The 12,871-nt window shown below is 39.2% G+C and overlaps 1 protein-coding gene across 10 annotated transcripts in view; it reads left to right on the plus strand.

The window, feature by feature from the left end:
• Positions 1 to 12,871, plus strand: part of tho2 (THO complex subunit 2-like protein) — a 133,172-nt gene that overhangs the window by 61,406 nt on the left and 58,895 nt on the right. The window contains exon 28 of one of the 10 annotated variants that reach the window (XM_069300195.1): positions 8,022 to 10,251. The exons of the other annotated variants lie outside the window; for them this stretch is intronic. Coding sequence (XP_069156296.1) covers positions 8,022 to 8,027 — 6 coding nt within the window. The 3' untranslated portion in view covers positions 8,028 to 10,251. Of the gene's footprint in view, positions 1 to 8,021; positions 10,252 to 12,871 lie in introns of those variants that run through there. 10 annotated transcript variants of the gene reach the window in all.

Raw genomic sequence — 12,871 nt, forward strand, 5'->3', positions numbered from 1 at the left:
TCAGGTTGGTAAGGAACCAGCCTCTTCCCTTTTAAACTGTTGCATAGCTCCTTTAACTGATGAAGTGGCTCTTGTGGCGGATGCCTTTTGACTGGACTGGTCAAGGTGGAGATGTTAAGCCTGGCCTCAGGCCGGGCTCGGGGAATAGAAGAACTCGGAAACCCTCTTCAGGTATGCATTTATCTTCTTCCCCTTCCCCTTCCAGTTTCATTTGTTACTTCAGATTCCATCTATTCTGGGGTCGTATTTATTGAGGGTGATCGTTCTTGCGCCTTGGTGGCCAGCCCTGCCTTAGTTTATGACTTCTAGCTAGGTTTCTGAATGTGGACATTTTTTTGTGGCTCTGCCTGTTTCAGCAGGTGGGCCCCATGATGTATTTCGCTGGTTCAACCTTCTCTGCTTTGATGTGTCTTTTTGCCATTTGTATGGCAAATGGCTGGCTGGTTTGATGTAGGTGTCCCACCTGCCTCTCTTTTTGCATCAGAAGTATGAAATTGCCTGGCGCTCGTTTTCCCACTTATCAATCTCCACTGTCATCTTCAGTTTTGATCAAGACTGTCCTATTCTTTTTTGTCTAGGTTGCTTCATCATTATCATCTTGTGCCTAATACTGTCACCACTTATAGCTCGACGTTGGCGGAGCCTTCGTTGCTTGTTTTGAGCATCGACACTTCCCAATGCCATTCCTGCATTGTTCCACTAGTAGATGGTGGCCATGACCTCGTGTTGCACCTTGCATATTGGATGCCAACAAATTTAATTACCCCATATATCTACTGTATTTCCCAGTTGACCTTTCCTTTGGAGTTTTCCACTCTCATGGAATTTAAAGATTTTTCTTGGTGACTTCATTCGTATATACTGTATACTGTATCTATATATCCTACTTACTAATGCACAATGAAATCAAAATAATGTTATGTATAAACAAATAACCCAACCCAAACATGTGAAATGAAATGAAAACAATAATGTTTTGGATTGGCTGGGATCATCATCAAGTAATAACACACTGGTTCATGACCGATCAAAGTGTCATCACTTATATTTCATACATGTGGGTTGGGTTAAACGTTTCATCCATATTATTGTCTCTCTCTCTTCACACAATGTATCTATGATAAAATATTGAATCGCTGTAATGGGATCGAATTCATGTCCTTGGATTTCCCAGACACAGGCACTTCCTGACACTTTGTTCCTTGATGACACATTATGTTTTAAAGGTAGTATAGATAGGCTTCTGAGGTGAAAATGGTTGTATGTGTGTGTGCCTTGTATGAGCCAGTAAGCCTACTGCAATGTTTCATGCTGTTATAATTTTATACTACCGTATAAGAGCCAATCAGAAGTTTTTATATGCATCTTACTGTACTTCCTTCAACTGTTTTAGTGTCATGACTTCATAAAGTGGACCAAAACTGTCACTTTTGTTTCATTTCATGTGTGTGGTTTTGGTTATTACTGCGTTCAGTTAGCTTGTTTCACATCTAAATGTCAACACAGGAAATGCACACTGGTTGAATAATAATAATTTTAGGCTTGGCTTAGAGAGAACAACAATTCTTATAAACACAACTGCAAGTTAAGATTTCTAGAGGCACTTAACCCCCAAGGTTTAATTTACTGAGGTCGATTAATTGTCTTTATTTTTGATGATACTAACAAACCTAAACATACATAATGTTTTCAGTAGCCATGTCCAGTATAATTTATTTATCTCTGGGTGGAACCCTTTGTGGCTTCCTGAAGCTATACACTCAGATAGTTCCCATCTACCAAACCGTATCATTTATGGAGTTCAATAGGCCTTCTGGGAACCAGTGCCAGAATCTGGCCTCCCCCACTCCCCCTTTATAAAGGGGGTAAGAAGTGTGGCTTTTTGCCACCTCACCGAGGAAAGCAACCAGAAAGTCAGTAAGTGAAAACAAACCACTGCTGAATTCCAAGAGAGACCAAAACCTTAAAATTGTTCTAATGAACTGCCCAAACTATATAAACAACTGATTAAATTCTCTCGGAACTAGCGCGTGCTTGTTCGTTCCACATCCTCCACTCATTTGGGTGGGAAGGGAGAAGTGGTTCACAGCCTTCCAGGGTGAGAGCTGTTAGTCCTATAGCTGATTCAGCAGTTTCCAGATCACTTCTCCACCATGCGGGCTTCTCTGTCTAACTACAGTAAGTGGTGTGGTGTTTGCCCTAAGGTGGCTGTTCCTGTACAATGTGATGTAGTGTGAGCCTGGATTTATGAATGCTTGGTTACCTTACCTTGCCTTGAGGTGATTCCGGGGCTTAGCGACCCCGTGGCCCGGTCGTCGACCAGGCCTTCTGGTTGCTGGACTGGTCAACCAGGAGGCCTGGTCGACGACCAGGCCGCGGGGTCACTAGGTCCCGGAATCACCTCAAGACAAGGTCAGGTAACCAAGCATTCATAAAGCCAGGCTCACATGACAGCCAGAGTTGTAGCCAGTAGTCACTGAGCTACATGTGCTCGGAGTTAGCTTCCCTGCATGCTCCCTAATGCTGCCCTTGCATTGGCAGAGATATCTTCTCTTTAGTGATCAGGAATCACTCCCTCAGATGTCCTCCTTGCTTGTGATGGCCCTCGCCTAGGGTGAGTCAGGGATCTTGTGGCGTCTGTCTTGACCCTGGTTGGGTGCAGTGTTGGCTGGTAGGGCTCATTGGTGAGTCACAGGCTTCCCTTCAACACACTGAGGTTGGCCTTCACAACCTTGTAACCCAGCTGCTGTGTCAGCTTACTTTTAGGTCCGACTTAGGGTTCCCAGTTCCTGGGTGACGTGCTTGGTTTATCCTTCAGGCCCTGGAAATCCTCTGTGGGTTCAGTGGTCTTATGGATATCCCCCCAAATCTTCTCTCTGTCTTCGTGCAAGTTTGAGTGTTGCTCATTGTCCGTGCCACGTGACGACAATCGCCTATTCTACCTCCGTCATGCTGCCTGTTGGGTCGGAGACACCTTTGACCCTGAGTCCCGTGTTTGTGTATTCATTTTGCTTAGTTGCAGCAGTCTAGGTTTTGTGTGATTGGATGCCCTGGAGCTGCCCCATTTGGTATTTAGGAACCAGGAATTTGGAGGTGATGGTGAATTCCACTTTGGTTCCATCCGTACCTCCTCTTCCTTCCCCTTTGGGTGTAGTTCGCCCTTCTGATCTTTCCTCCCCCTTTTCTGGCCCTGAAGCATCTCAGGGCTTATATTGGGAGGTGGCTTGGTCAGCTCCTAAGGGTTGGTTGCCCCTTCTGAATCAGGCATGGAGCAGTTGAGCCTGCTCATCCTGCTGAGGCATGTATAAAATACTGAGGGAATAAATATTTCCCTAAAATGAGAGAGAAGGGGACAAGAAGACATTGGTGGAATTCTCAACACTAGTTAGTTGTACAAACATAAGGAAGTATATGTATTTAATACATATACTTCAACAAATGGAATGCATTGAGCAAAGATTTCATGAATATTACTGTATTTAAATCTACAACTTCAAAAACAAATATGACAGACAACACAAATGTCAAGATATTTATATACACGTTTGGTTCAAAAAGCTGAAAAAAGATACATAAAGAGATTGACCTCAATTCTCTGTAGTCACTAATAGTTTAGCACTGAGAGAAAGCACCATATTTACTAGATTATAGGCAGTTATAATCACACTTTCTCAGGATTAGCATCAATCGCTTTTCTTTATAATAAGATTTCAAAAGTCTGTACATGAAGGAAGCTCTTTTTGAAGAAAGTTTAAATATGATCAGCTGTGCCATGTGTATTGTACATTGAATTCAAAAGCCAGAGATTGACTAGTGCATGGAAATAATTAAGCCACATGTTTAAAAGATGGGTTGCAAACAGGAGCACCCAATCACTGCTTGCCAGCATATATATTTAAAATATGTTTTAAATAAGGCGGCCAGTGGCCAGACCACCTTATTGTGACTCGTAAACTACTCGGGTCATTGCAGGATTACCCAGCGCAGTGCTTAGATTGTCTGACGATTTTGCGTTGCCCAAGTAGCCTACAGTCCTAGCAAGTGTTAGATTACAGGCTCTATTCCTAGATGTTTCTGGCAATCCTCTGCCATATCAGAAAAAAAAATCTTGGCTGCAAGAGTATTATTGCATCGACTGTGCATTAGTGAACCGGTGTAGGAATATGTTGCAAGTAGTAAACTTTATTATTGTGAATCAGAATATGAAATAAGAGACTCTTAACAGCAAGAGAAGCAAGATCAAGGGTAACTGTGGTAACTTACTCACAGTGATGCCACCAACACATTCATTGTCAGTTGAAGCATATTTGATGGTAGAAGATCTGATTCTGATAATGTATGTTACTATTTATTTAATTCATTAATTCTGGTAAATTAAATACTGTACTGTACATTTATGCACTGCTTGAGCGACATTCTTTTTTTAGAGTTTTCACAAAACATGAGACTGAAGAAGATAATTTTAATGCAGAAAGTACACAAAGTTATTTATTTGCCAAATTGCTTCATCTTAATTGTGTATTGTATATATTATCAATTTCAAAGTCTATTTGGATTCTTTGTATTACTGTATAAGCATACACATTTTTGTACTTAATTGAGTAGTACCATGCATGCTATCTCCAGTGCTTCTTTGGGCGCCACTAGATTTGTCCAGGTGACCTGATTTGCCATCTCTCTAGCCAGGGTAATGATATGATGGAAAGTTAGATATTCCCAGTAGATTCACTTTATGGTTTTCATATTTTTCCAGTGATTTTCATTCACTATCTTTATAATGCCTCAGTGCATTAACTTGAGATCCAGAACACTTGTGTATGATAATACTACTGTACTTTACATTTGTGCTGGACAGTATAGCTTTATTGATGCCTTTTCTTTTTCCTTTTTTAATTTTATAATATGGAAAATATTCTATTTTTCCATCTTCATAAAAGTGAACCTTAACAATGGACATAAAAATATTTTATCACTTGGTCAGTTCTTCATTAAGGTAAATTTATTAAGCTAAGGCTTAATTGCCATATTACCATTATTACTCGCACTCTATCCACCAATACCCCTTTATTCGCCACCTACCCACGTAGCATTCACCACCCACCCCTCGTACATCACCCACTAAGAAGGTCTCGCTCCATACACACGAAATAAAAAGAAAGTGACGACATTTTGCCCTGCCCTGGACATCAAGTCAAAACTGATAAAAAATGGGAAATAATCCATGATAAGGCAAGAGAGAACTTGTTGTGACTTAATCTGTGAATCACCCTTGTGAATCATGCACCCAAGAAAATCTGCTTCCCAGGAGCACCTCATTCCCATGCACATGCCAGCACCCCTTCCTCTCACATTCCTAGGCAACTTGTATATACCATTGGTTGCAGGTGATGCCAAACTAACGAGAATGTCAACTGAAGAAAAATGTACCATCATACAGGAGGGTCTTGACAAATTTAAGGATGGGGTAGACAAGTGGCTGCCAGATTTCAGTCCCAATAACTGTGAGGTAATGGGGGATGGATAAGGGGGAAGGGGTGCATTTGTAAGGAAGCTGCCGTATAGAAATAAACAACTACAGGTATCAAACCAAGAGAAAGTTATGAGAGCAGACATAACACCTACACTGACATTGGAAGTGCATACAAACAGGATAACATCAGACAGTACGGTACTATACAGTACTGTGTGTGTGGAAAACTGGAAAGCATAAGATTATCTTTAAAAAACCTAACCCTCAAACTACAAGCTTTTTTCCCTTTCTAAGTGTGCATAATAACGAAAAAAGGTCTAAAAATTCTTTCGCCTATATTTCTGATGTCAGAAATGTTGATTTCATATTCTGAAAATTTTCAAGTAAACTATTTGTAATGAATTTCTCCTTATCACAAAAGTCGTCTTGGTCCATAAAAGTTCTTGAAATTTTGCAAGGCGTTATTGGTTCCAAGCACAGACCACAGGCCAGTAAATGGATGGTGATGCACCTGACATGGTGCCAATCTTTTTGCACCACAACCAGGGTTGTTTCATTGATGGTATGCACCACAACCAGGGTTGTATCATTGATGGTATGCACCACAACCAGGGTTGTATCATTGATGGTGTGCACCACAACCAGGGTTATTTCAAGCCTATCATAAAACGTAAAACTCCCATGCATGCATGGGGCTCAGTCTCTCTCTAGTGCCGTAGTAGGAAGATGAGAACCATGCGTGGCACATCACCATCCAGTGTGTGAGAACGTGCAGTGTGCCCATACTAGGAGTCATTGAACTTTTAACAACAGCAGATGAGTGATTACCATGCATATATTTACAGGCAAGCTCTCTGGTATGTGCAGTTACAGTATAACATTTAGGCTTATAAATATACAGTATATATATATGCACAGTACATGTATATTAGTATGAATAAATACATGGTATGCATATATTTATCTACATATGTATGTACAGATGTATATTTCCAAAGTTATATATAATGGACACCAATACACATTGTTAGAATGAAAGAAGTAAATTAATAGTTAGAAATGCTATACATGTTAGTGGTTTTTCAAGAACATAAAAACACAAAAGTTATGTACTCTCTCAAACCCAATGTACCTTCTTGTATATATAAATAAAAAAATAAAAAAAAAAAAATAAATAAAAAACGAATGAAGATAAATTGACAGTTATTCCTGTGCGGGACCTCACCTCATTTTTACTGAAAAACACAATTTCTCCAGCCCACTACAGCTAAACCAAAAGAGGTAGAGATGTTTTGCTTGGATTTTTGTGCCTTGGTGCTAAATGACAATGTCAAACTAAAAATATTTTTTTCAGATTCATTTTTTTTTTTATACGTACATCAAGAGAGGCTTATGTAGCAGGTACACAGTGCAGGGGGTTAATATTACCCAGGAAGGTAGTTAAGGCTTTCAGGATTTTTTCCCAATGTGGCAAATGATTGGCAGAAGTCTCTAGTGTAGAATGACACCCACAGAATACTTGTTTAGGAACTTGGAATATTACGAGTTGCATTAAATCTTTCACATATGTCAGGAGCATTGTTGGTCTTTTATTTGAGAATGCAGGAGCAGTGTAAGGGTTAAACAATAACTTTTTCAAAACAATTTATTCAGATAATCCTAGAATGCACAGCAATGACTTGGAACACATGTATAATGAAGGCCAAAGAGAAGACTGGCAAACTTTAGTAGTTTGTAACAAGACTTCAACTAAGAATTATAAACTACAATAACAGCTTAAGGGAACTAAATCAAACCTCTTTAGAGGAGAGGACTGGATGGAATATCATCGCCATGCACAAAATGTCGAGGGTACTAAACAAGGTGGACAAGGTCAGTACGGATCTGAGAGTCATGGTGCAAAATAAGGCTCATAAGCACCAAGTAGCTACTGACTAGCCTTCCATAAATGCCCATTTCATTACATCCAGCACTTAATTTTTCACCATGATTTTTTTATTAAATGAAAATATAAAATTAGAATTTTAGTCCCACTTTGATCCAAGATAGGAATGGGTAAATCTGAGTTGCTGCAGCAAAAGAGTTAGGAGAACTCACTGTAAAAACCATAGAGGAGAAAAGGACCCCTAGCAGATATGATTACTACATACAAAATACTGAGGGGGAATAAAGTGGGTGGACAATGATGATCTTTTCAAATCGAGGGACAATAGGCCAAGAGAATATGGGTGGATGGTGGAAATGCAAATAAACCAGAGAGAAGTGAGGGTGGTAAATTAGTGGAATGCACTGAGAGAAGTAGTGTAAGCCACCTCAGTCTGTAGCTTCACTACCAAATGTTAAAAAAATCATAGATTTATGATTAAATCTATAGATTTAGAATGTCAACATTTAAAATGTTAAAAAATTCATATAGATTTATGATTAAATCTATAGATTTAGAATGTCAACATTTAAACAAGTTACAAATAGGTAAACATTCTCCGAAACACACCCCACCTGGTCCCCACAACATTCCTTCCGAACCATGACACCTTTCACCAATCCACAGAAATGAGTACACCAAGAGGACAGCAGAGCAGTAGTTTAAAAAGACATTGCAGCAAAAGGAATGAGCCAAACTAAGCTGTTGCACTGCCAAATGCAAAGAAAACAACTGCACGAGACCATGTGATCAGACTGCGCGGACTGAGGAACACTCTTGGCGAATGACAGACGTATGTGGAGAACTCTTCGAGGGGGTTTCAGAAGGTCAACCATCCGGAACCAGATTGATGTCCAAGGAGAGGTGACAACAAACAACCAGAGCAACACTAAAAAAATTTAAAGTTAATGAACAAGAGGTGAAAAGACACCTGAAGGAACTGGATATAGCAAAAGCAGTAGGACCAGACCAGATATCACCATGGTTACTGAAGAAAGCTGCAAGGATCTTGTGTTACCCAATAACTATAATAAACTTTATACAAGAGATATGAGAGCTACCAGAAATCTGAATTAAGGAAAAAATAGTAACAATATTCATGAAAGGGGACAGGCATGAAGTACTAAACTATAGACTAGTGTCATTGACACAAGTTCTCACTGTCCTCCCACTTGCACTCACCGTCTGCCTATCTGCCCACAAACACCAACCTGAATATGTGCTTCTGCTCTCCATTTTATTGACCTCTTCTCCTCTCTATGTACTGTACAGTACTGTGGTTCTATTTTTGTTCAATGTACATATGTTCACACACACACACAGAGAGAGAGAGAGAGAGAGGAGAAGCATTTTTATTTTCAAGGTTATTTCATATTTTTATGTAGGGGTACCATCACTGGTGTTTGTGGGAAGCCTTTGTCTCAGAGAAGACAATATGCATCCCCCTCCCCCCAGCTATTTTTTTGTTTTGTTTTTATTGTAGAATATGCCTGAAATACCTTTCTTGATCACCTGAAATATATACTATCTAATATAGTTGCTGTATATCAACTCTTGGATTACATTTAGTTGATACTTATGCTATATCCTGTAAGTGGTGAAACACCAGGAGCTAAATCTGCTTTTCATTTCTTATTTCATTTGACTATTCATAGTCTGATAGTGCTTTTTCATTGGAAAAGAGAGATACACTAGATATTATATCAGAAAACTAAGATAAAATTTTATAGTTTGATTCAAAATGTGTTGCCAAGTCACCAAGAATGGGAATTATGCGACTGGTGTATAAACAAAAAACTACAAAAAATAAACTGGGTCAATGGGTAAGTTTGGAGAACAGGTTCCAGAGAAAATTTTGGTCTATAACATGGTTATTTTCTCCAATTGTAGGGTATCTAAAATGTGTTTGTGAATATTTAATTTATTAAATAGCAAAGAAGGATAAGAATGTTATGGTATTGAATGATTAAATGTCTGACAAGCTATGATAAAGAAACTTTTATGCAGTATGTGCTTTAAATGCCTCAGTAAGGAAATAAAAGTGGTGGATATTGTGGAGTGTCATGCATTGTGAGGATACAGAGTGATGTCCATCTAGAACTTTATATAGAGATCAGTTAATTTTAAATTGTAAGTTACATGATAGTTTATGTAATGAGCAAACTAGAGGTTAATGTTAAGACAATGAGGAAAGTGCTCTACAATTCCAACTACTGAATGTTGTTAGGATGGCCAAACTGACTCTCGGGGCTAGATTAATGTAACGCAAATGATTTCAACCGAGAGATCCCAGTTTCAATTCCTGTGGCTGGACAGTTAGGCAAATTTTCTTTCACCTGATGAAACTGTTCACCTTGTAGTAAATATTGTAGATACCTAAGAGTTTAGTAACAGCTGTGGGTTACATCTTGGGGAAGGTCAGTCATTGACCTAGTTGGACCTTAGGTTAACAGGCTTCTTGTCCGTGAAATTGGGAAATCAAATCAAATGAAGATGGAGAGTCACAATAATGTGGCTGAAAATGTTGACCAAACCACACTAGAAAGTAAAGAGACGACGCCTCTTTGCCTCCTTCCTCTCATATAATGGTCTAGGACGGACTGAAACGTTGTCGTCTCTTCATTTTCTAGTGTGTGGTCTGGTCAGCAACCAAATGAAGTCGGAGAGAGACGAGAGCATGATCACTTTAATGATCCTGCCTGGCAGCACATTCCCGACTAAATGTTCTGGGCATTTCCCACTTTGTGATGCCTAAAAATGCTTGTATTCTTTTTACTTTCTTGAAGTTTTTTAATTTATAATAATAAATTTGGTGTCAAAAGTTTACAAATAAATTTGCCAGAATATAGATGCCACACAAAATGTGTTTTAATCATGTCTTAGGTGGTGTTATAATAGATAGTGAAGATAATATTAACAATTTTATTATCTTTTCAACATTCCTCATCTAATTTTAACCACTGCACTGCACCACCCTAAGGCGTTGCACAAGCCGAGAAAACCCGATTTTAAGATATCGTAAGGTTCAAAACATGCGCGGTGGGTTGGACACCTGGGCTGCCAAAAAAATTCTCGGTATGCTCTAGAGCTGCTGGCTGGCTCAGTTCTGAGTGAGCAACCATGGGTGGCACATGCTCTTCTGGCTCCCAGTTCCCTGTCGGATGCGGTGTTGAAAGATCGCTTTCTGACAGTGAAATTCAGACTTTATATTTGAAGAAGATAAAGGTAGTGATATTGATGAAGCTAGGCACAATATAGACCTAACACAAGTGTCTGGTACAAGTGATACAGCGAGCGTATCCAATAGAGGCTGAGCTTTAGGTGTGCTGCTGCCTCCCAGGCCATCACACTCACTATTATCATCACCACCATGTCATCTCCAATTTTTGAATAGAGTGATACTGCAGATGAATTGTTTCTGGGTTCAGTGATGATGTTTCTGATACAAGTAGCATAGATGAACAGTGTGTTAGCAGCTTCCATGGTGGTGGTTATTGCCTGTGGTTGTGGTGCCAGTACAAAGAGCATGGGTGAATTTGCGAGTGAGGACTGTGATTTTTTTTTTTTTTTTTTTTTTTTTTTTTATATATATATATATATATATATATATATATATATATATATATATATACAAGAGTTGTTACATTCTTGTACAGCCACTAGTATGCGTAGCGTTTCGGGCAAGTCCTTAATCCTATGGTCCCTATCGTTTTTTTCATCCAAGTACACATTTTACTGTTGTGTTAAACAGAGGCTACAGTTAAGGAATTGCGCCCAGTAAATCCTCCCCGGCCAGGATACGAACCCATGACATAGCGCTCGCGGAACGCCAGGCGAGTGTCTTACCACTACACCACGGAGACTGCAATTTTGTACCACACAAACCACAATTTGATGATTCTGATGTTGGTGTTGCACCCACTTTCCCATATACCGGTGAAGATATGAGTGATACCAGGACAGACTTTGTCATTGATCTTTTCCTAGATCTTTTCAAGACTACCTTACACTTCACAAGCTTGGCTACATACCACCTACAGGAACTAAAGCCATGGGTGTACATGAGTGTTGTTTGTAAGCACAGAGAACGAAGAAACAGGAAGTGAAAATCTGTGTGTACCTGGTGCATAGAGTGCAAAGTCGCGCTGTGTATCTTGCACTGCTGCTTTGATTATCACTCATTTTCGAAGTACTGAGTATGTAATACAGTGTATGACTATAAATAGTGTGTGCGCGTACAGTGTAAATAAATTGAATATTGAATAAGTAATATTGCGACAATAAAAAAAATTTGTGGACTCATTAGTGACACGTGTATCACAGTTCCTTGAAACATTATGAACATTCTACTGAGTACATATTGTAAAGGACACAAATGTGTATCGGATACAATAAAAAAACTAATTAGAAAGCATTGACAAAATTATTGAAAATATATTTGTGGCAACTCGCGGGTCTTGAATAGCCTGTGCGCACCTGCCTCTTGGAGCTTCCTGCACAGGCGAATGCGCATTGGTGATGTCACATAGCATCCTCTCCAGATCGCCACATCCAAAGTAAGTTGTTTTTATATGTACTTTTACATGTACATGTTCAGGCAAGGGATTTTAATAATTTAAATGATTTTTTTTTGGGGGGGGGGAAGTTACCATGGAAAACACTGGTGAACACTTTATTTTCCGAGCACCACCAGAATGTCACAATAAACACGGTACAGCACGGAGGTTAAACATAAAATTAAAAATGATGGAAATGTGCACACATGATTGTGTCTATATCTCAGTAAAAAAAAAAAAAATACTTCTCCGGAGTGGTAAGGAGTTGATCTCTGGATGATGCCCTGATAAGTTATTCACGAACTACTACTACTACTACTTCAAAAAAAGGAAAAATACAAATATTTACTAAAAATGGTGATTTTTTTGTTATTTCGAGATGGAAGACGCATTTTGGTGTCATCAGAACATTTTCTGTTGGAGTATGAATATTGCATTTTAGTGCCATTGGAATGCTAAAGTGTTAACAGCAGAAATATTGAGAATAAGAGGGAAATTATTAGAAGGAATAGAGGTTTGCAAAAAAACACTGTCTTAAAGCAAAATTATTCGAACAAGATAATATATAGATATACTGTGTTGTATACCGTATATGCCGGCGTTCACGTTGATCCAGCACATAGGTTGACCCCAAAAATTTAGAGCTGTAATTTAGGTTTAGGCTTATATTCAGTGCACAAGATGACCCACCAAAACAAAGCACACCACTTCTGCCCCTCTGTATGGAAAGAAAAAACTACGTTAGCTTAACCAATATTTACCCCATAAGGCAGGCGGTGTCAGTAGTTGTCATGGGAAGCAAGCGGTGTCAATGGTGGTCAGGAAAACTTGGTGGTGGTGGATGTTGTTAGGGAAGGTGAGTAAAGATACCTGTCCCACACAGGATTGGTCAGTCTTAGTGACAGACTTACCAGCAGCTAA

The sequence above is a fragment of the Procambarus clarkii genome, chromosome 43 (genome assembly GCF_040958095.1).
Source record: "Procambarus clarkii isolate CNS0578487 chromosome 43, FALCON_Pclarkii_2.0, whole genome shotgun sequence".
Classification (NCBI taxonomy): Eukaryota; Metazoa; Arthropoda; class Malacostraca; order Decapoda; family Cambaridae; genus Procambarus; species Procambarus clarkii.